The sequence below is a fragment of the Rissa tridactyla genome, chromosome 4 (assembly GCF_028500815.1).
Source record: "Rissa tridactyla isolate bRisTri1 chromosome 4, bRisTri1.patW.cur.20221130, whole genome shotgun sequence".
Taxonomy (NCBI): Eukaryota; Metazoa; Chordata; class Aves; order Charadriiformes; family Laridae; genus Rissa; species Rissa tridactyla.
The window spans coordinates 41,794,382-41,817,429 of NC_071469.1; the positions used below are offsets into that span (position 1 = coordinate 41,794,382).

The window sequence follows — 23,048 nt, forward strand, 5'->3', positions numbered from 1 at the left end:
CCTACTCTATCCAGAGGGACCAGTCAGAAAGAACACTCTGTTTTCTATTACTATTTTTGTCCCTAAGCTTTTTTCTTTCCACATTTCTTTTTTCTCTTCTTTCCTTTTTTTTTTTCACTTTCATTTCCCTTCCTTTTCTTTCTTAAAATGCCCCATCTATTGCAAAACAGAAGAAACTTGAGCCTGGAACCCAAGATTCTTTGCTCTAGCTTTCCTCTTTTCTTCTGTTTATTCAGAAGGAGTATGAAAAGAGCTATATTAAGCTGAAATTTTATTCTACTGTCCTCTATTCAACCAAAGATAGTCCACTAAAGCCACTAAATCACAGATAACACTTCTCTGGGCAACATTATTAGGAACTGACAGCTGGTGATGGATGAAGATCTCATCTTTTAAAGAAAAAAGTACATTTAATTTCCTTTGTACATAAAATAGAGAGCACAGCATTGTGTATCTAAAGATAAAAAGAGACTCAGTGTATGCCGGGTGCCATACTTAAGGGGATATAATACTGGGTCTGTGTTTCTGAGCTTACATTTCACAGGTCATCTTCAAATTAATTTAGAAACCACTATTCTTCAATTCTTGGTAGACAATGAACTTTAAAAAAAAAAAAAAAAAAAGAGGGTGACGGTGACGTTTTACAGCCAGCTCCATTAGAAAAGAGCAGCTCGGAGACTGAGCTGTTACTTTTTAGGAGGAACACTTGAAGACAGGACAGAAAGAGGAGGGAGAAAGGATGTGTGGGGCAGAGAGATGGGTTTACCCCTGATTCTGCCTGGGATTAAGCCGTACTCCTGGGAGCCACTGAGCCTCCTTGAGGTTGATACCATAATGGATTTGGTACTGAACACCCAGGATGGAGTTGGGATTGAACATCAACGATCTCATCAACTACCTTGAAACAGACATAGTAAATAAGCACGGTCATTTTTACCATCAACTGAAGCACATCAAGCCAGACTCCAAGTACGCTGGGTGAAGGTGCATAAGTTTCTTCTACAGAGGCACTGGCAATATACAGTACTCCCTTGTTTCTGGTTTTTGGATCATTTTTCTTTTCTTTCTCAAATGACCTGTGACTATGACACATACGCTACTTTTCTTTTCATGTTTGCAATGTATAACCATATTTTACACGTCCTTTCTGCAGCACTACCAGCTGCTGCTTTGGTTGAATCTAATTTTAACACACCTCTCAAGCAGCACGGAGATGGTGAGGGTGAAACTTTAATTGCCTGTCTGTGTTAAGCAAGAGAGTTAAACATGCAGTTAAAGCACATGTTCAACAAGAAAATATGGTCGGTCTGATTCCAGTGCTATGAAAGCCTCCTTTGGGCTCCTGGGGTGAGGACAAGTTTAAGAAAAACATCTGCATGGAGTTTTTGTTTCTAAGTCTAGAGACTATTTGTGTGTTGGCTGAGGCTGGCTGCAAGTCAGTAGGAAAAGAAGGCCTAACAGTAAGCAATTACCTTCCTTTAATTAAAGCCTTCTAGTTAGCTAGTCTAAAATAGAGTGGAATTTTTTTTCCAAACCTTACTCCACTGAAGGATGAAAAGAGGTTTTCCACTGAAAACAGTGACAAAAAGCAGCCTTTCTAACCATAAAACTTTATGGAAAATTCTTTGACCATCTTCATGTAAACATAGTTATTCTGCTTTTCCTAAGACTTCAGATCATTCCCTTCTTTTCTCTGTTTCTTTATTCTCGTATTTTTTCCAGTGGACATAAAGCAGTAAGTAGCAAAGGATAATATTAGGCTTTCGCATTTCTTGCAGAAAGAAAAGCCTCTGGAAAATACAAGATATACAAATGAAACTTGCCCTGGACTTGTGCTGGAAATTCAAACACGGCAACTCAGAGCAAAAAAAAAAAAAAAGATCATCAAGAAGTACAAGGGTCCTGTGCAGCCTGCTCTAGGTGACCCTGCTCTGGCAGGGGGGCTGGACTAGATGACCTCCAGAGGTCCCTTCCAACCCCGACCATTCTGTGATTCTGCGATTCAGAAGGTGAAACCTACTGTTTTAAATTTCACCTAGACACATGCATATACAGTTAAACAAAAAGTGTCCATATAAAACATCCAATGAACAGTGACCTTTAAATCACTCCAAGTTGCTGCTTCTCTGTGAAGAAATGCATTTCTCCCTCTGCTTTTTGGGACTGGTCTCCAGCTGACGATGGGGTATGTTTAAGTTGTTTTTCAGAAGTTTCTGCATACTATATTCTGGTCTAAAATTCCCATCGCTCGTCTCTTATTACGCCAAAACCTACCTTTTCTTTGGGTAGTTGGAGCCATTTCCAGGACCTTGGAGGATCACTATTGGCAAGATCGTTCTCTGTATTTTGATTCTAAAAGTTTTTAACACCCAGCTGCTCATCCAGATGTATTTAGGAGCTTTGAAATTCAACTGCTATGCTATTGAGCATGTTTTGCAACCTTTTTTGTTTCACAGTAGCTACAGCTTTCACTAAGCCTCTCCATCTGTGTTACAGCTGAACTAAAATATTGAGCATTTTCTTTTTTGGGTGATCCATGACTCTGCAAATTCAAAATGCTATAGGAGAAACACACTCAATAAGCACAGGGCTGATCTCATTCAAAGATCTGGTTAGCATTTTGGGCTGCAGATAGCTGCTGCTGGGAAGCATCCAGACGGATACCCGCTGGTGCGACACTGAGCTCTCCCTATCTCTGGAGACAGGTGCCCCAGATTCCCTCCACTTTCATGTCCTACTGCTTTTCTTGGTATGGAAGATCCCAGAGACCAAACTTGCCACAGTTTCTTTGAGAGATAAACACTTTCTCCTTTACTGTCAAAACAGGGATTTTGAAACTGATTTTTCAGTCCACATACACAGAGACACCTAGCCAGACTTCCTTCTTTTCTTTCTGATTTCAGCAACACTGACTAGATCTGGCTTCTTCAGTCCTCTCTTTTACCCCTTTAATACTTCACACCTCTCACTAAAGCCTTGTTTTCATTCCCCTCACATCAGTACATGCCAGTTACCAAAGAGGATGCCAAAATGTCAATCAGTGTCTCAGACTAACAATTGTATTTCATTACCTCTGACACCCTGCCCCAGCCACAGATGTTTAGAATAACAATTCAGGAATTCAACAAGGTTGTCCCCAGGTGCCTTCGAGATAACCAAAAGGGCTATAACATGGCTTTCAAAAGGATAGTTCCAATAAGCAGCCAAGCTACGCATGAGTCCTGAACCAACTGAAGTTTGCCTCTCTCGCTAGTGCTGAGAGCTATAATTCTGCACGTTTCTGAAGTGCCTTCTACTTTAGGATGCACAACAACTTCAGAGACTTTAATTGACTCTCTACATGCCTTTCGTAAGTATTATTTCCAATTCAATGGCTAAGAAAAGCACAGCATAAAACATGAAGCCATTGTCCAAGTGCGTGGCAATAACGAGTTATTGGTGAAATAGCTCTCCCCATTTTATGAAAAGTACAGCTTCTGTACCTGCCAAAAGTTATTGTGTTGGGTTTTTTTAATTCATAAATGAGTCAACAGTATTTAAACAAAATAAGTGGGATATGGGCTATCTCTTAAAAGGGAGGTTGAAGAAAAGGGCAAGTTGGAAAGTTTCCCAACTGCATGTTTCTCAGAAATACTAAGATAAATCCATCACTTTTCAGAGATGCCACTTCAAAGGTAGTTACAAATAAGCCCTCAGAAACTGCACGGAATGTAGTGCCTATGAAAAAGGGAGGGGTGGGGGGACCCCACAACCAGCAAGCAACCAACTAAAACTGGGTCCTAAGTTACGACATAAAAAGTGTTCTCCATAGAAGAAATTATTTAAAACCACATTCCAGACCTGCTGAAATAAGATGACCATTCCCAAAATAGCTGGATATCAAGCTACTAAAAATAAACAGGGTATTTCAGTGAGTGTTTTGTTCTTCAAGAAAACCGATAAGACTAAGGGCTTCATGGAAGAGAAATATCTGCTTTTTCCCCTGGGGGAAGGGGTAGCTTTTCCTACTCATGTTTTTCCTAAAACGCCACATGCTTATTTCAGCGGTAGTGTTGGTCCACGTTGTGAGCCCATGTTGCAAGACTGGGAGCTGATCACGCCTCTCCATAGGCAAAGCAATGGCAACTTCCCCCGCCTTCAATCAAGGCTGGCAAAAAGAATTTGTGTCTCCTCTGGAAAAGACATAGTGAATTTGCCGAGTCCGCACAAGATGGGTCTATACTGAGGAACGTAAAGAAACATTTCCAGTAGTCCCGCTAGTACCATAAAAGTGGTAGTGATGCTGTAGAAGCCCTAACTCGGAGAATACTCTGCCAGTGTAGTCAATGCATTGATGTCCTTTGAGCAATCGATCTTGTTGCTGTTAGTGGAACTGCACCAGAGTTTGAATTTAAGAGTTGAAAAAATGCTTAGCAAGGTATGCAGTTGTAATTATTCCTTATTTGCCCTATTTTATATCTATTTGCCTAATACTGTTTTACCTTTTAGGTAAAACTAATGACAAAACAATTAAACCTATCTCCTTCCTGTCTAGGTCTAGCTTAATGCCTCCATATTCTAGTTTTTCAGTTGTTTCACTATAGCATTTATGATTGCCTTACACTTGTATTGCTCCTCTTGTTCCTCTCCTGGTTGGTTTAATTTGTTATTACATTTTTTTAGAACGAAAGATATGAATGATATTGAACAGGGAAACACACAAACACATGGCTCCAACCTTGTTCCAGATAACATGAAACACCTTCTGATGGTCTTTGCAACTCTATGAGAAAACATGCACAAAACATGGCTAAGATGTTTCATGTAATGCTTCATGAATTGCTTTACAACTCTCTAAAAATCAATGTTGATTCTTCTTCCTGAGAGAAAGACCGGACCTCATCACTTAGAGACTGAAGAAAATTAAATGCTAAGGGAAGATTTACATGAGCTCATATGCCTGTGGAGTCCCTTCCAAGCTGAAGGGCCCGAAGTCATGCAGGGGCTCCCTGAAGCAGCATTTATCTGGTCACACACATCTAGATGACAGCACTGTTGTCCTCATTAGGATGAGAACTTCTGGTACTGACAAGTGACTCCTAAAATGTTATTCTTTGCTGAAGCATCTCACTTTTGAACGACGGGGATTGAAAAACAACGGGATATTTTTGGTAGAATAATCTGCTATTTTTTAATTGAGAATTCATATATACAGCCTGTGGAACTCTGTGCAAATAGATACAAAGAACGAACCTCATATAATACAGTGCCTTTTGGATTCATCTCACAGTTACTTATATATACACCGGCATGAATCGCTCAGTGCAATTTTCCCCTCCCATGTCTGTTCCTGACACTGGATTAAAAAATAAGACAGTCCAGCCTGAGACTTTCTTTTTTTTTTTTGGCAGAGGCACCGACATAGGTTTGCTCAGTCACTCTGTCTTGAGACGGAGAGCCTCCCGCCGTTGCTTCTGAACAGTCCTGGAATCTTCCCACAGACGGGGTCCTCTGATGTTCTCCCAGTTGTCCAAGTCAGACTTTTCCAGCTTCTGCAGATAAAGAGCAAAAATATCAGTGTCACCCTGACAGCTCCATGATTTAAAGTAGGTATTACTCTAAGTTGTTTTCTTTTGGCACAGGAAACTCAGTATCACTACTGGGTTGATGAACTTTCATCTACCCTGCAAGAGAAGTTCAAAAGCAAGGAAAAAAAATTTGGGAGTTACCCATATAGCTACATAAATGACTAGGGGGGGCATTACTGCATCTGCTTAGCAACAGATAAATAACATGTAAGGACAGGAAGCATCCAAACACAGCTGAAGCTATCTTGTATTCACTTTTTCTTTCTTCTCTCACCTTGTTTTCCAGATCTGTTCTTCAACTGCAAGTCTGCCGAGTACTGAAGTAGTAAGAGTGATAAGCATTGGTATAGCTCAAACAGAAGATAAGTAATTAGTGACCTGAAGTATCTGTCAGCACAGATACAAAGCATACTGGAAAAACGAATTCTCTAGCACACAGAGAGACAGTAACAGTGCAACCACGTTCAATCCATGTGGTTTTAACTTGAGAGAGGTTTGTGATGCTTTCTGCTGCCTAGTTTCTCATGGCACCCAGACATCACAGATCGGTCTTTCACTAAGTCATACAAGAGATATGCTAACTGGCCGAACTGTCAGATACTTTAAAACTATCTAGATTTTAATTACCTCCCTGCCTATTCCTATCATCCCCACTCAGAAATACCAATGATTGCAGTGTTTATCTGGCCTTAGAGGTGCACAAAAATGAAGAACAAGCACTCTCCTGACCTCACCTACGAAGTGCTGCAGTTGAAAAAGACAAACATATACCGCATCTTCACAGTCCTACTGGCAGAGACACAGAAGTCCTTTCCCAGCAGACGCAAACCTCAAGCCTCACATACCAGCCTGGAACATCACACCAGACATGAAAGGGCTCTGCTATCAGGAGACTGAGGAGGGGGTCTGTACCACTGCCAGAAACAGGGCTATGCTACATGCTACTGAAGAGGACAATACTGCATACCATTAATGATACGTACTGCAGTGGGATATAAACCTCTGATTTGTGATCCGGACCTCATCTCAGCAAATGCTGTAAAAATACACTAGAAAATACTTAACTCTGCCCTGAGCCTGTGGTCTAATTTGCCTGCCATCAATCATCCAAATAAACGGCAAATACTGAGAGACTTGAATAATAGTTGCAGAATAATTCAACAGCTAGAACAGAACAGACCTGCTGCTATTAGTTCATGTTATGTAAAAGTTTTCTGCCACTTCTACAATTGAGGAAACTGCAATGAGGTTAGTCAGATATCAAAAGAAATTAGGCAACATTGAACAGAAGATATATGAGAACACATGCACAAACACAGCAGACTTTCACAAGGTAGGAGCAACTGAATTTTTTATACAGTGGAGTTGGCATAGGTCTTTCTGAAGATTTGTCTTCAGTACTTTATACGTCTTATGATTAGCTAGTACTTCATTTCAACTGGAAGGGATGTGAGCTGACATGGAAGGAGGAACAAGGGTGGAAGGCACCCATTGTCCCACACAGCAGCGACTCTGATTGCAAATTCAGAATTTAACATCTGATTCTAATGGAAGCTTCAAGGAAACTACATTGAAAATAACCTTATGCTTTAACAGAAAGGAAGCGTGCTGACTGTGTTAAACCCAAAGGTACCACACAGCTGTGAGCATCTAAACTATTCCCAAAGGTGCTCAGGTCCCAAAGTCTGAACAAGAATCAACATTTAAAATATCTACAACAAAACTTGTAGTATCTAAAGATAGGCTATATAAAGAAGTCTGTCAAAAGAGACATGCATACTGTAGATCTTTACCAAAAGTTCGTATTAATCTGCCCCTGAAATTTCACAAAGGCTTTCCAGAGAGGATGTTTGGCCAAAACAGGAAATACTTCAAAACTATACAATCTAAACAAACCAGAACAAGAAAGTATTTTGGCATTACCTCCAACTACAGAACAGATGAGATCAATTGACAAGAGTTAATTTTTGCCAATTAAAATTTAAAGAATTAAAGATTCTAATGAATACATAGAGAGACTGTATTTTTATTTTTTATTCTCATTACATTTATAGAGATCATTAACATTTTGTGTCACGTATAAAGATCATGTTTGATACGTTGCTGCAATTCGAGAAGAACGCATCTTCCTTACAGGCATATGACAGTATCTGCAAAAATCAGTAGTTTACAGGACAGGTATCTATTCAGTCATCAGAAAGCAGCATGATCAGACAATCCAATTTTCTAAACTGATGCTATCAAGTTTTGAAAGAATAGAGAACCCCAGTTGCATGTGGATAAGAATAAGGAGGAGTATCACCGGTGAAAGGGGACCCAAAAGTCTGCTCTGCAACGCTTTCCTACTGTGTAGCTATTTTCACGTGTGTCTACCTGTGCTGGTTTTGGCGGGGATAGAGTTAATTTTCTTCACAGTAGCTAGTATGGGGCTATGTTTTGTATTTGTGATGAGAACAGTGTTGATAACACAGGATGTTTTCGTTACTGCTGAGCAGTGCTTACACAGAGTCAAGGCCTTCTCTGCTCCTCACACCACCCCACCAGCAAGCAGGATGGGGGGCACAAGAAGCTGGGAGGGGACACAGTGGGGATAGCTGACCCCAGCTGACCAAAGGGATATTCCATGCCATGTGACGTCATGCTCAGCAATATAAAGCTGGGGGAAGAAGAAAGAAAGGGGGGACGTTCACAGTGATGGTGTTTGTCTTCCCAATAACTGTTACGTGTGATGCAGCCCTGCTTCCCTGGAGATGGCCGAATACCTGCCCGCCCACGGGAAGTGGTGAATGAATTCCCTTTTTTGCTTTGCCTGCGTGTGCAGCTTTTGCTTTACTTATTAAACTGTCTTTATCTCAACGCACGAGTTTTCTCACTTTTACCCTTGCGATTCTCTCCACCATCCCACCGGGGGGAGTGAGCGAGTGGCTGCGTGGCGCTTAAGTTGACAGCCGGGGTCAAACAACGACACCATCTCACATACAACTAAACAAAACCTAACCCTTTTTCTTGGTCACCGACATGAATATTCTTACAACAGAATCACCCCCAAGTAAATAGCTACATTAGATGTAGGCCAAAGACACGTACATAAGCCACATTTTAAATTAATCCTAATGCTCAGAATAAGACCAAACTGACAGTCCTTCCGTCGATTAGGGGCAGCACAAGTTGCACAGCTCCTTCAGATTGCCTGGGCTGTACAGTGAGAATTCAGGCAAGCAGCTAGTTCTGCTCTGAGATGAAGCCAACATCTTTCATTCTAACTGGCTGCATCTTTTTAATTGCTTATTTTATTTCTTTTTTCTTTTTGGCTACCTGGACTCTGCCCACTTAACTTCACGGAGACATCACATGAAGATGGTAACCACTGCCAGCTATTACTAACTTGAAATCCATATGAACTGGCAGTCTAAAAACCAAAAAGCTTTTTCTCCCAATTCAAATGTACTAAATAGTCAATCACTGGAGACTACAATGAAATGTAATCAGATCAGACCAGCACGACTATTCCTGCTTGTCTCAAATAGCCCAAAGGATATTGAAAATTAGCTGTTTAAAGTAAGATCAGTGAAGTCCATTAAACCTACTGATTCACTTCCTAAATCAGCTAAACTGCCTCTTAAAAGTATGGGACTGACAGAAGTTGTAAATTCAAGAAAAAAATGCAGCTATGCAGACAGGCAAAGCGAACCAAGAAAAAACAAAATTCAACTGTTTGCCATACACTTGACTTTTAAGACTTTTATTACACAGTTTGCCTGGCACAAAGGTACCAATAAGGATGTAGACAGACCTTCCCTTCTTAATTGCTGGTTCAATTCCTGGCTTGATATTAAGTAAAAGGCATAATGCTCTGTCAGCCTACTCTTGCAGGATAGTCTTCATGCCACAATAAACAAACTGAAATCTGCAGAAATTCACTTAGAGCTACTGGTGCTCGGGCTGAGTTAATTCAAGGTTTGGCTTTAGTCTCTGCTTCCCACACGTGAAAGGGGGGATAAGAAAATCCTGTTTACTTTACAGCTTGATTTAAAGTAAATTTACTTACTTGTTTACTTACTTTACACTTATTTATTTATTTTATTTACTTCCTTATTTACCTTTACTTCACTTTTTAAATTTCTTTCTGTGATGAGCACCACAGGAAGAAATTCCTCTAATTCAGAAAGATAATTATTTCCTATCATTAAAGTAAGCAAACCCATCTGCAAATAAAAGATGACCCAGGGAAAAATATCCTCATGGCTGAAAGACGCAATGAAAGAAATGCATTAAACCAGTCTGGTTTTGCAAGGGTGTCAAAAGAGCCTGAAGACCATAAAAGACATATGGAGGAACTCTATGATGACGTACAGATGCAGAGGTACAGAGCTAACACTGAATCTGCTGTCTTGTGCGTGACTGCAAATCTTAACTTTACCGTCACGCTGATATGGCCTTATTGGGTTTTTTACAACTCTTTCCCAGAGCCACCTTTTTGACATCTCATTTTCTTAATATAAACTTACTGTTACTTACTCTGTTTCGGATATGACATTATTTAATATCTGCAATTAGTGATTTAACAATTTGTAATTTAATAGCCTGTGATTAGTGATTTAATCCTCAGATTAAAAAGAAGTACTTTTTCCAACTAGAGAATGTTTAGGTTTTGTGTTATTAGCATACAAGCTTGCCAGGAAGCAGCGTGCTATGGCCAGAATAAGGGGTTTTTTGTTCATTAAGGGAAGAAATGGGGTTTTTTTGCATGTAAGCATCCAGAGATCTGCTTCTCTTTTGGGCTCTGCTGAAGACTGGCAAAAACCGCAATGATGAAACCAACAGAGGTTTTGTTGCTTACTTCAGTGGGATCCAATAGCATTCATCTATGGCACAATTAATTAACCTATGGTTTAAGGGACTCCTTCCCCATAGGTTGTTTTCCCTTTAATTATGCCAATCCATCTGTCTGTGGGGCTGTGCCCCAATCAGAAAAATGAAATAGATTAGGAAAACAAATACGTACTGTTTATGAATTAATCCTATTTAAGCATAAGACTACACAAACACTTGAACTGTGACAGCTGAAGGAATCATTGGGCAGAGAGAGAACAGAAACATCTTTAGGTGGCTACGTTGTAGAAGATGTGTATCAAGGAACTGCACCACCCATTTGGCTGTGCATCATTTTCCCTACTTGAAGAATGAGAACAGGACTTACCTCCATCGCAGAGGCGTCATAGTGTTCAATTAATGTTTGCAGAGTGCTCTCACAGTGTTGCGTGAAGATGCTACAGTGATACAAACTACTCAGTAAACCAAACAATTATAGCTCGCAGTTAAACTACATGGTTACACTGCCTTGAATTTTTAAAATAACAGAAAATAACACTAGGCAGATACATTTTAATCTAAGAATTAGGGTTTGCCATGATTTCCTCCTAATTGACAAGCAATTTCCCTTTTTGAAGTGAAGAATGTCTTAAAAACTGGATTAAATCTCAAAGTGACATTTATGCATGGCACCTGCAGATCAGCCAAGATGGACTTCTCGTTCCAAAGGATTCACAAGCTCTGTGGGTAAAGTCAAGAGAACTCATGCACGGGTCATTTACTTTCAGCTTATCTTCTTTTCTTGAGCAAAAATGAAACTCTGAAACATCCAACATATAAAGAACAGCATGAGTGCAGTAGTACACCTTCAAGATCAAACATCCAAAATTCAGCAAATTCCACTTTTAATTAAGCAATGAAGTACATTTAGGATAGTTTTAATTTCCCTTGTATATGGAAGTTTCATCAAGCTATGTTTAATGTGCCCCAGAAAGAGAAGCGCTCCTTATTAAGGTTTATCTCTGAATTTACAGCTTGACAGACCTCGCCAACTTAATAGTACCGAGGAATTTCCCAGTTTTGAGTGCTTGATCTTGCCAACTTTGTGTCATATTAAACTCTGTAAAGGTCACTAGTTACTACGGCAGAACCCTCTAAAAGAGAAGCAGCCAGGGACAGACTTTGGGGATGTTTGCAGGCTCTTTTTCAACTATATAAAGGCAAGCTCAGCTGAAGGGGATATGTGATATTTTACAATGCAGGCGTGAGGTAAGAGCAAAAAATGACAGTTCTGTGGCTGGTGGCAGGAAAAGCATATGGATTTCCACAGCATGTCCCTGTCTGGAGCCCACAAAAGCCTGCTGACACCACAGCGAAGGTTTATTTCAAACATCTTGCTAGGACTATGAATACTTGGAAGTGTGGACAACTTTTTCACTTTGTGTATATAGAATTTGGCACAATATGTCCTTCTAGTAATAACAAAAAGATACTCTAATCAAAAAATAAAAAGAGGTGTACGAGGATCAAAATATAGTAGACCTATGAGTCACACACGGTGTTTTTCCTTCTGAAGAGATCTGAAAAATAAGCTTTTACAGGTTTCTTATATGAAAGGAAAAAGCTGTGATGAATATCACCGTGAAGGGCTAAGAGATTACCACAACATGAAATGATCAATTGCCACTATGAAACTACTAACAGAAGTGTGTAGGCATCAAAAAGAAACAACTAAAAAAGGTTTATGACAACAATGTAAAATTAAACTTAAATCCAGGCCATTAAATAAATATCTTAAAGTAACCACTCTCCTTCAAATCAGCTGTCAACCTTATTAAGCAGTCGATCCTTCTGAATTGGTGAGTTAAATCTTCTGCCTCTCACATGCTGCTGCCTCTAGCCCGGCCTCAGGTAGTTCAGGTAGCATTCACACAGAGTTAGTGCAGTTAAGGACTTTCGTTTCTTATCTACACTTCCCTGCTGATTTTCCACTCATCTCTCTTCCAGAACTTGCTTGTCAGTTTATATGCTGAATGCTTTCCTCTGCGTAGAAACGATGGTTTTGGCTAAATGTTAGCAGAGCAACTTCAGTCCCTTCAGCTATAAATAGTTTTTTTCAGTGACATCAATGGCTACTGCTTGATTTGTACGGTTGGGCAAATTTCTTGTAGGAAAAAAAAAAAATCCTCCTGTTTTTTCTCTGTGGCTACCATCCCATGTCTATTTGATGAGGAGAGTAATATGGGTGTTAGTCCCCCACTATGTTGCCAATGACAGTAAAGCTGCTTCTCAGCAATACTGCTGAATTGACAGTAAACAAATAACTTGTGAATAAATCTACAATGATCCACTCTCTGACAGTAACTTCCTACTGCAGAGTACATTTGTACAGTATAGTTTCAGCATTAAATGAAGATGGGTGACAATCATTTGAGAATCAAAGAACATGCGAGAATTGTGTAACAATACTTGAAAGTATTTCAAATTTAGCCTGAGTGTCTATGTGGGCATCATCTGGAAGTAAGCTGACAGTCACAAAACATTCCAGATAGTGTTTATGAAATTGGTAAAAAAAAAGAAGAGAAAAAAGCTAAGCAAAACAAACAGGAAGATATTCTTGCAAAAAGCCAGTTTGCCCGGTTCCTCAGACAAGAGCCTCCTTCAAAACTATCTGTCTTGCTGTATCCTCTTCAGAGGCAGTCAATGAAAGGAATGTATACAGCCCCAGCTGCGTAGCTAAATTTCCATACACTACACTAAAGTTACTTCAGAGATACTTCATACCAAAGATCGAGCAGTTCCCCGCTGGGGCCCCATTAGTATGACAGAAGCACTTAACGTTTCCACCTAGTCAGCTGCATAAGAAAATGTTCCCAGTACTGCCTGGTAGAAGCTAGCAGCATCCCTTAGGACAGCAAATAAAATAATTCAGCCATGTTGGTGGATGCCACTTTCCCTACTCGAACTTCTTTTTTTGTGAGTGACACAATACACAGTGTTGGCCCTAACATGGTAAGAGTTGGTCGGTTCCTCCAGGATTGGAAAAAAAGTGTACAGGGAGCACAAGCAGGTACAAAGAAATCTCTTTTGAAATGAGGAGAAAGAGTAAGGAGAAGAGATTATTTGTAACAGGCATTTGTATGTCCCAACCATGTTTGCTGTCTGATTGCACTCACTTTCTTTTCCATCTATGAGAAATCAGTGTCTTCTTATGGGATAAGAAAAGTGCAACACACATGAAGGAAACATCTCACAGTTAAGGAAAACTCTGTGCAAAGACGTATGTTAAAAACATGACCAGGAAAGAATTTATGGGACTAATTAATAGAGATGAATTCCAGAAATAAGACCAGTAAAAAGCGATACTCTGTGAACTTTCCTCTGGAGGCTAAGTATCTTTCTTCCTGCAAGAAGGCTTTTCCACCAGAATTCTTTCTGTGCCGTACCATTACCAAATCCCACCTTCTTGTCTTTCTCTGATTACATTTTGAACTACGGCACACAAGACTTTTGAGATGTCAAGAAGAAAAGGAGCAAACTATAGCTTGGCTTTGGACTGTACATGCACCCAGAATAAAGTGCCTAACACAAACAATTTTAACTAAAATCCTTTCCCATGGCAGTTTCCATTAATGATAAACCAACATCACTTTGTCCTCTACAAAACATTAAGTGATGAAGACTTACAGTGAAATAAAAACTCTCAAGACCATTTTTCATGTGAATAAAAGGAAATGCAAGAAACTCTACCTGCCCTAGACAACCTGGAGGACAGTTGGAATCTAATGGAGAGGCTGGACAATGCACCAACAAAGGAGAGAGCATGGGAGGGACGGAGTGATTACAGGGGGAAAGAACAAATCTCAACCTCATTTAGTGTCACAACAGTCATTAAGGAGGGATTCTTTCCCAACGCCTTTGTCATCTCTCAAACAGCTCAAGGTATTTAGCCACTAGTATCTCTACAGACACTGAAGTAAATCAATTCAAGACATTAATGTGATAATTCTCAAACAACAACAAAACCAGTAATCCTCTGGTACTGATAAGTGCAGCAACAAGATCCCTGCAGATTTCAACTACTGGCATTCAGGAATTACCTTCTTTCTAGAGTAGTCCTCATGTCCATACGCTTACATGCATCTATTTGATACTATAAATGACTATGTTACTACACTGTCCCTTCCTGAAAAAAATGTTTCAGCCATTCTGCTGGCACTACAATCCTCGAAGTTAAGTCAAATGAGCATTAAGTGGCTTGAATCTTTTTTAGAAGAGCTTATTCGAGTTCTTCTTTTACCCTTAAGACAGTAAATATACGATTTATATTCCAAAGCCACCTCTCATTATACCGACTTTTACTTTTTGGACTATGCTAAATAAACATTTTAATACTGCAATTACAGTACTTTTGCTATAATTCTCAGGACAGTTACACAACTATTTGTCCAGAGCTAACGTGGATCTTTTTTGATTTATCAAATTATGAGGAACAAAACTTGCTGAATATTGATATACTTTAAGTCAAGAAAGCAGCGTTCTCTAGACTGACTATTCACAGACCAGCATATTCCCTCACTTATCCCATGCTGCGACCAATAGCTTGCAACCAGTTGAAAGAAAACTTTAAAAAGTTTTACAGTTTTCATGTTCTGAAAGACAGGGAAACCATTTTTCTTGCTGTTGTGTTCAAACGATGTTCCCATCTATTAATAATGGACCTTACTTCTAATTTTAGTATCTTTGCTGCAATAAAAAAAAATCTTCAATAGCTAGTACTTTCTTCTTACAAAGGTATTTATATGTAACATTCTTTTCGGTACCTTTAAAAAGATTTAAATCTTTAAGTTTCTTTTGAGGCATTTTCTCAAGCTCTAAATTAACATATTCAGCCTGTTCTACAATCTATTCCATTTTTAAAGCCCTGTTCAAAATGTGGACACCAGAAGTAGATCCCGTATTTCAGTACTAGCCTCACCAGTGCCACACTCAGAAGTAAAATCATCTCCTCCTACCATCTACCATTCCTGTTTTTATTCATAAAGACTAAATTAGCTCTTTGTGCCACAGCATCACAGTAGAAGATCAATCTGAATTATTTATTCACTGACTCCTAAATCATTTCCAGAGTTGCTGCTTTCCGTAATGCAGTCCACTCTTCCTGCATTTCCAGTTTCTTAAACAAATAACTTTGGCTACTTTAAAAGAGGGACCATCCAGAGGGACCTGGGCAAGCTCAATAAGTGGGCCCACATGAACCTCACGAGGTTCAACAAGGTCAAGTGCGGGCTCCTTCATCTGGGTCGGGGCAACCCCTGGTATCAATACAGGCTGGGGGATGAAGGGATGGAGAACAGCCCTGAGGAGAAAGACTTGGGGGTTCTGGCAGATGAAAAGCTGGACATGAGCTGGACATGTGTGCTTGCAACCCAGAAAGCCAACTGCACCCTGGGCTGCATCAAAAGAAGCACAGCCAGCAGCTCGAGGGAGGAGATTCTGCCCCTCTACTCTGCTCTTGTGAGACCCCACCTGGAGTACTGCGTCCAGCAGTGGAGCCCTCAGCACAGGAAGGACATGGACATTTTGGAATGGGTCCAGAGGAGGGCCACAAAAATGATCAGAGGGCTGGAGCACCTCTCCTGTAAGGACAGACTGAGAGAGTTGGGGTTGTTCAGCCTGGAGAAGAGAAGGCTCCGGGGTGACCTCATTGGGGCCTTTCAGTACTTAAAGGGAGCCTACAGGAAAGATGGAGAGGGATTTTTTAGACATCTGTTGCAACAGGACAAGGGGTAATGGTTTTAAACTAAAAGAGGGAAGATTCAGACTAGATATAAGGAAGAATTTTTTTTTACAACGAGGGTGGTGAAACCCTGGAACAGGTTGCCCAGAGAGGTGGTAGATAACTCGTCCCGGGAAACATTCAAGGTTAGTCTGGATGGGGCTCTGAGCAACCTGATCTGGTTGAAGATGTTGCTGCTCATTGCAGACTAGATGACCTTTAAAGGTCCCTTCCAACCCAGACTATTCTATGATTCTACAAGGTACTTTGCTGATTTAATGGGCTCAGTTTACCAAGCAATATGAACAACTCTGCCCCATCTTGCCATACTTCGACTATTTCAACAGTTTTGTGTCACTTGCACATCAGCAATGATTTTGCAATTTCTTCTGTATCACTGAAAAAAGTATTCAGTATTGCCCAGATATGTCCCAAGTCTCACAGAACACTTAAAAATATCACCTTCCTGCCCAGCGATGATTCCCAAAGAACCACCATTCCCAGATTCAGATTTCCAGCAGCCATTGAAGTCTTCCAAGCATTTTCTTGGAACTCGGCTATAAACCATCAGAGCCTAATAGATATTAAATAGCATCTTGTTTGGTTATTGAGAGGTTTGGAAGTACATCCCTGGTCTCTTCTGATTTGAATACAAAGGACATTTTTCTCTACAAGAAATATAAATATATTTTTTCAATGTTGCTACTTTGCCAATGCAGTTACTCATGATTTTACATCCTCATTATTTTATTCTTAGTTTGCTGCAACACCATCCTCTTACCCATATCCTTGTCAGCTTACTTATCCGACAAGTCTGATGTCCTTAGCATCTTTTATCAGTCTCCTCTGCTTTATAACTTCTCATTTACTGTTTCCATAGCAATCCTTTGCATTTTTTATTTATTGTGATATGTTTTTTCTCTGCCTTCAACTGCCAATGGCTCCCATTGGATATCATTTACTTGACTCAAACTTAACTGATTTTTCCATTATAGAATGTTAATAAATTCTTCTTAAAGATATTTTTATTTGCTTGAAAAACCCTGAACAACAGTTCTTTATTTTGCAATCTGATGTAACTGACTGAGGCCAGATTTTTTAGTACTAGGCCATTAATTTCACAGAAGTACAGAAACCAAGTGCTAGAATAAGTAATGTTATTTTGAGACTGCATTTAAACCAACAAAAAGGAATGTACTCTGATTGTTAAACACCCCCAAGAATGTTTTTCAGTCATCACATTAATCAGTTTTTTATCTCCCTCTTTCAAACAATATTTTTGTGCTTTCAAATAAAATACTCTAGGCTTTTGTCACAGGTCAAACTCTTGACATTTTTTACAGTGTGTTCTACAAGGCCCAGCTCAGCAGCAGAACTACATTCACATTAGTACCAGTGTCACTAGTGGACAGAGCAATGATGTATTAGGCAAAGGGGAGCAGCAAGGACTAATTGGCCATATGAGGACACATAAGTGTGTGAGAGGAATGCATAAACAATGGACAACGCATGCAAAGGTAGCTTGCTCCTCTGGCACATCCCAAAGCACAAGATAAATGGCATTATTAACAGATCTGAGACATAAGAAATGCAATACGAATTACACATGCAAATTCTTTCTTCTGCAAAACAGTATCTGGGCCCGTGAAATAAAGTAAATTTTGTATAGTTTGAGAAGATATAATTTACTAAAACACATCTCACAAGGTGAGAAAATGTCTTTATGTTCATTTCCTCTCAGTAAATTGATTAAATCTGTGATTACAATTTTTATCATCACCACCACAAGACTGGAGACAAAATGCAGACTTCAACATGTCTGAAATATCAAAAATGTCTTTATCGTTGGCAATATGCTGATAAAGCTGCATGCTTATATCAGAAATTATGACATTCTAAAAGAATTCAGTATGTATTCAATATGTATATTTCGGTAAGGACAATAAGATATTTTTAAAAGTCTTAGGGAGGGTCAATGGACACTTGCATGTATCAGGCAACCATGATTCAAAAGAGCTGGCTTGGTATTCTCAATAACAGATGCAGATATAATGCTAATAATATTGTAAAATAAGGCTTTACATATCAAAACAGCAACTTTTTTTTTAACTGCCCTTGATCTCTTATCATACTATATTTAGTAACAGCCACCAGTGTATTCCTCCAATGTGACCTATATAGAGAATTAAAAGATGTTCTCAAGAGTTGCATTTTGGACAAGTAAAACAATTAAGAAAGGGATTAAAAAAACACCCAACCACCCCCCTAGCCTGGAACACATAGGGCCCACAGAAAACTACTGTCCTAAATGTTAGCTGTAACTCAGCAATTGGTTAGATTTTGTCCACCAGAATATAGAGGTAGCGTTGACTAAAACTGTCACACACTCAGTGTGGAGCCTGCGAAGTATATGCACAACTGCTGGTAGTTCCACAGGTTTCACTGAAGCAAGAGACGAATATGCCTAGTGCTGGCAAATTGGTGCCCACAGTAAAGTATACATTGAGATCAGAGTTCGAAACAATAATCTGAATCTATTTTCATTATGTGGAAATGCAAATCCATTTGTTTTGTTGAAACGGTCTGCCCTCTATAACATGCAAACCCTACTTTGGAAGAATTTTGGCCTGGGAACTCTGCAATTTAGATTAAGAAAAAAATAAGATTGCTTCTGTTATTTCTGTCCATCAGGAAGAAGCCTCATTACCCAAGTAGGATTGTAAAATGTTGTTATGCCAGTTGTATTTTATTACCATTGATTTATCCATAAAGCTAATGCAAATATGGCCATTTAAATATTATCCTTCAATTATTTACTTATCTTCTGGAGAGAAAGCAAGACATATCTGAATACAGATCAGTTGATTTTGAGGTTAGGTAGCGAGTTAAATGGAAAGATGTGGTTCCTTGTACTGCTTGTGGTTCTTCCACATAAATAAATCGGAGCAGCCTTACAGTATATTCTGTAGAAAGTGGGAGACACAATAATCTCAGAGGCAATCAGAACTTAATGGATTTGCATGTTTTGAGTTTCCATTGGAGCTTTCCATATGTACTCAGGGATCAAATCTTTCAATGCTCTACACCATAAAACACAGTTCTTTGCAGGAGGAGGATGGCCCAAAACTGTTTGCAATAATGGTAAAACACTACCACAAACCTGGCAGGTAGGCAGATGTTCTGTGACATAAGGCATGTAAAAATACAAAAGATAAGTTTTATTTTTATTTCAGGCAAATCACAAAAGAGAAATATAATAGAAAGGTTTTATTAGCAAGACTATGTACTGCCATTTGGACACCTAAGTATGTAAGCTATCGGTACAAACAAGCTCTTCAAAGGCTTGTTGTGACAGAAATGTGGTATGAGAAGAAAAAGAAAACATAAAGACCACAGAGATAGGTAAAGGGTTAGCTGGACCTTTGATCCAAGTATTTTTAAAACACTAAAAATTATCTTAAATACCTTTATCCTTTGTTTCTGGATACAGGGAGGCTTTTTCCAGTTGTCCTAACATGGCTTTTTGCAAGCCTAAAGATTTATGAAACTCTGGATATTAAACTGGCCAAACCAGCTATCTTGGAGCTCAGTAATGTTTGAAGAAAATGCATCGTTGAGGGAAGAGTGAACTATTTCTCTATAAAATTTTCCGCAATAGCAACAACAGAATGACAGTTGTTTGAAAGACACACATTAAGTTTCAGTAGCAAGAAATAACAGAAAGCACGTCAAGCACATTGTTCTGTACTTTGGTCTGAAGATCATCAAAACTCACGCAGTAGAAGTGTTGACATATACATATACACGTTCTGTTTGAGGCCAACATCAGCTCTACATTTATAGACTAGGTTAACCACAGAAATAGTGGAATTTATTTGTACCACTGTACCTGGCACCTGGACATCAAAGTAAAGCTGTTTTCAGAAAGAAGCACTCTATGTTCAAAAACCTTTCTTTACATAAAACCTTGTTTTTATTGGACATCAATGAGTCAAAGGCAGATGGCTGGTCTAATTTTAGTTAGGGACAGATATAACCCACCAGCGGCCATGGTAATCAAGGGTAACCAAGGTTATGAGCCCCAGGCAACAAATTTATTTTACCTCATATTCAGATTCCAGTGTCACAGTGTTCTGTTTTAATTTTTCTTTCAAAGCTGGATCAACCTGCAAGACAAACAAAAATACAGCAAAAATGTTTGCTTTTAAGAATTATTTTTAAAAAGAAATCTTAACTTCAAATAAGCTAAATATTGGTACGTGCAAACCCTCCTCTCCTCTGAATGAGTTTATGTGCCGTTTGTTCAGATACCAGGACAATACAAGAACTGGGCTGAGACAGTTCAACACCCAAACTTTTCAAATTAAAAAGGAAGCACATTTGTAACTAGCCCTGCATTTGCATTGCCTTAGATACTTAAATCTGTAACTGGTTAGTTTGAAATTGTAAAACTAAACAAAGCTTTAAACAAATTAAACACAAAAGATCAAGAAAGAGAAAACTGTGACCACATTACATATTTTACTGCTGAATGTTGTGTTCAGTGAATAGGTATACAATATGTTCTGGTTTTCAAAGTCTAAGGGTGAGTCAAACTTCCAATTTTCTGGTGAACACAGCTCTTTCCTAGTTTTGATTCTGTACTGACAATGCTGGTGATTCCTGCCACCTTCCAGAGAAGTTTGTTCAAAGAACAAATCTAAGAACAGAAATGTCAGTCAATCACAGCGAATGTGTTCCATGTTTTAACTTCTGAGCCCAGAAGAAGTTACGTTCATCCCTCCCTTTGCATCTGTCTCCCACAGGCCTAAGAGTAGAAGTAAAGGGGAAAAAGATAATTAGCATTCTTCATGCTTAGAGAAAGTGTTTTATGTTCTCCTCAAATAGACATCAGCCACATACGCAGTATTCAGACACAGTCTTTAGGCTAATCAATTAAAATATCAAATAAATCTACCATGAGAAAACATTCTCATTTTTAGACCTTAAATACAACCAGTGTTAAACAAACAGATGTGCAAGGAGACTGGTAATGTGTTTAGTTCTACATCCTTGGTACACTAGTCCAACTATGACTAGTTCAGTGAAGAAAAGTTGTTATTCTTAATTTGCTGCTTCTTGATCTGAATGAAAAGGACTCAGTTACTCTCATCACAACCAACCTCAAATGTCTATAAGCAGTCTAGAAAAGAAAAAGGAGGGAATTACAGAATTTGCCTGGTCGATGAGAAGATCCACCTTCAGATTCTGCCCCAACAAGCTCCTGATCCTCAGAGGTACTTAAAATACACACCTACTATCTGTATTGATGGGAATTGCTCTGAAGAATTTTCCCAGGTCATAATGTTCCCTTTGATTACAGGCACTGCCCACTAGTCAGTACGCAGCTTCTGAGACCTCAATTCCTAAGGATGCTCAGACAGGCAACTCTAACACCATCTCTGCATGGACAGATTTCCCTATCTAATCAGAGATCTGGCCATAGAAATACATGTATTTGCAATCTCCAGACTCATTACACTTGGGAACTAAGCCAAAACATCTTAAATGGTTAAAGTTTGTACAGGATACAGCTCCCACCTTCTTTGCAATAAAAAAAAAAACCAACCTTGTAAAACAAGGTACTGTCTCTGCACTGGACCTCTACGTCAAATAATAAATGAAATGCTACATCTCTGCCTTGGCATTCAAGGCCTCCATAGGACTGCCCCTCATTAAAGATGGATCGCCTCTCTCCTTCTGTGACTACGACCTCCAACAGCAGCCATGCTTCATTAGAAAAATGAACCCATCCATCACACGTGCAGAAATGCAACCTCTCTGGGCAGCCAGACAGACTTTGGAGCTTGCTTTCACAGAGATAAGAGTGATCATGGACCTCACTATATTCAGAACTAGATGCAAACACTATTCGTTATGCTTGGTGTTCTCGCAATACGCTTATGGACAAGGGGAAATAAATGCTCCAGTAAGTAAAGAAGCAAGAGAGTTTTATTTCCTCCTATGTCTTCCCTTCATTTAATAATGAGAAACCCAAGACAACACGGTTGGAGCAGCATTTTTACTTAGTTAACCACAACTAGAAATCAACTTACAAAGACAGCTCAATATTCCCATTATCAAGTTTTATTTTAGCAATCTTTAATGTATTATTTTAATGTGTAGTATTTGCATGGCCACATTTGTGTAAGGTAAACGGAAACAAGCAGTGAAGTTACAGCTCCTTCTCCTCCCTTTCAGGCCCTTCTGTCCTCAGACTTCCTTGTGTATTCATTCTGCTCTGCCTGCGCAAAGGGAGAAGACTGGCTAAAACTGAGACACAGCATCCCATCACTCATAACTGTTTGATGCTCTACATTTACTATTGACAAAAATGCTGAAATGAAGGAGGCTAGTGGAAACTTATCAGGAAAAAAGTTATCCTGTAGATGATAAACGAAGAGAAATTCTGTGGTGGGTTGACCCTAGCTGGACAACAGGTGCCCACCAAAGCCACTCTATCACTCCCCCTCCTCAGCTGGACAGGGGAGAGAAAACATAAGAAAAGGCTCGTGGGCCAAGATAAGGAAAGGGAGGTCACTCACCAGTCACCATCATGGGCAAAACCAGGCTCGACTCAGGGAAAAAATAATTTAATTTATTGCCAATCAAAACAGCGTAGGGTAATGAGAAAATAAAAAAAAAATTTAAAACACCTTCCCGCCACCCAACCCTTCTTCCAGGGCTCAACTTCACTCCCAGTTTTCTCTACCTCCTCCCCCCAAGTGGCACAAGGGGGATGGGGAATGGAAGTTGTGATCAGTTCATCACACGCTACCTCTGCCGCTCCATCCTTCTTGGGGGGACGACTCCTCACACTCTTCCCCTGCTCCAGCATGGGGTCCCCTCCC

The 23,048-nt window shown here is 39.5% G+C and overlaps 1 protein-coding gene across 7 annotated transcripts in view; it reads right to left on the reverse strand.

Annotated features, from left to right (window-relative positions):
- Window positions 1-5,144: 5,144 nt before the first annotated feature.
- Window positions 5,145-23,048, reverse strand: part of LOC128909421 (cytochrome c oxidase assembly protein COX16 homolog, mitochondrial) — a 51,929-nt gene continuing 34,025 nt past the window's right edge. For 6 of the 7 annotated variants that reach the window (XM_054201073.1, XM_054201072.1, XM_054201076.1 and 3 more), the window contains 5 exons: window positions 20,262-20,324; window positions 16,621-16,732; window positions 11,073-11,199; window positions 10,768-10,837; window positions 5,145-5,531 (listed from right to left, as the gene is read on the reverse strand). In XM_054201073.1, the coding sequence (XP_054057048.1) occupies window positions 5,415-5,531; window positions 10,768-10,837; window positions 11,073-11,199; window positions 16,621-16,732; window positions 20,262-20,324 (489 nt within the window). In that variant the 3' untranslated portion in view covers window positions 5,145-5,414. The remainder of the gene's footprint in view (window positions 5,532-10,767; window positions 10,838-11,072; window positions 11,200-16,620; window positions 16,733-20,261; window positions 20,325-23,048) is intronic. The other variant, XM_054201079.1, reaches the window with a different exon arrangement.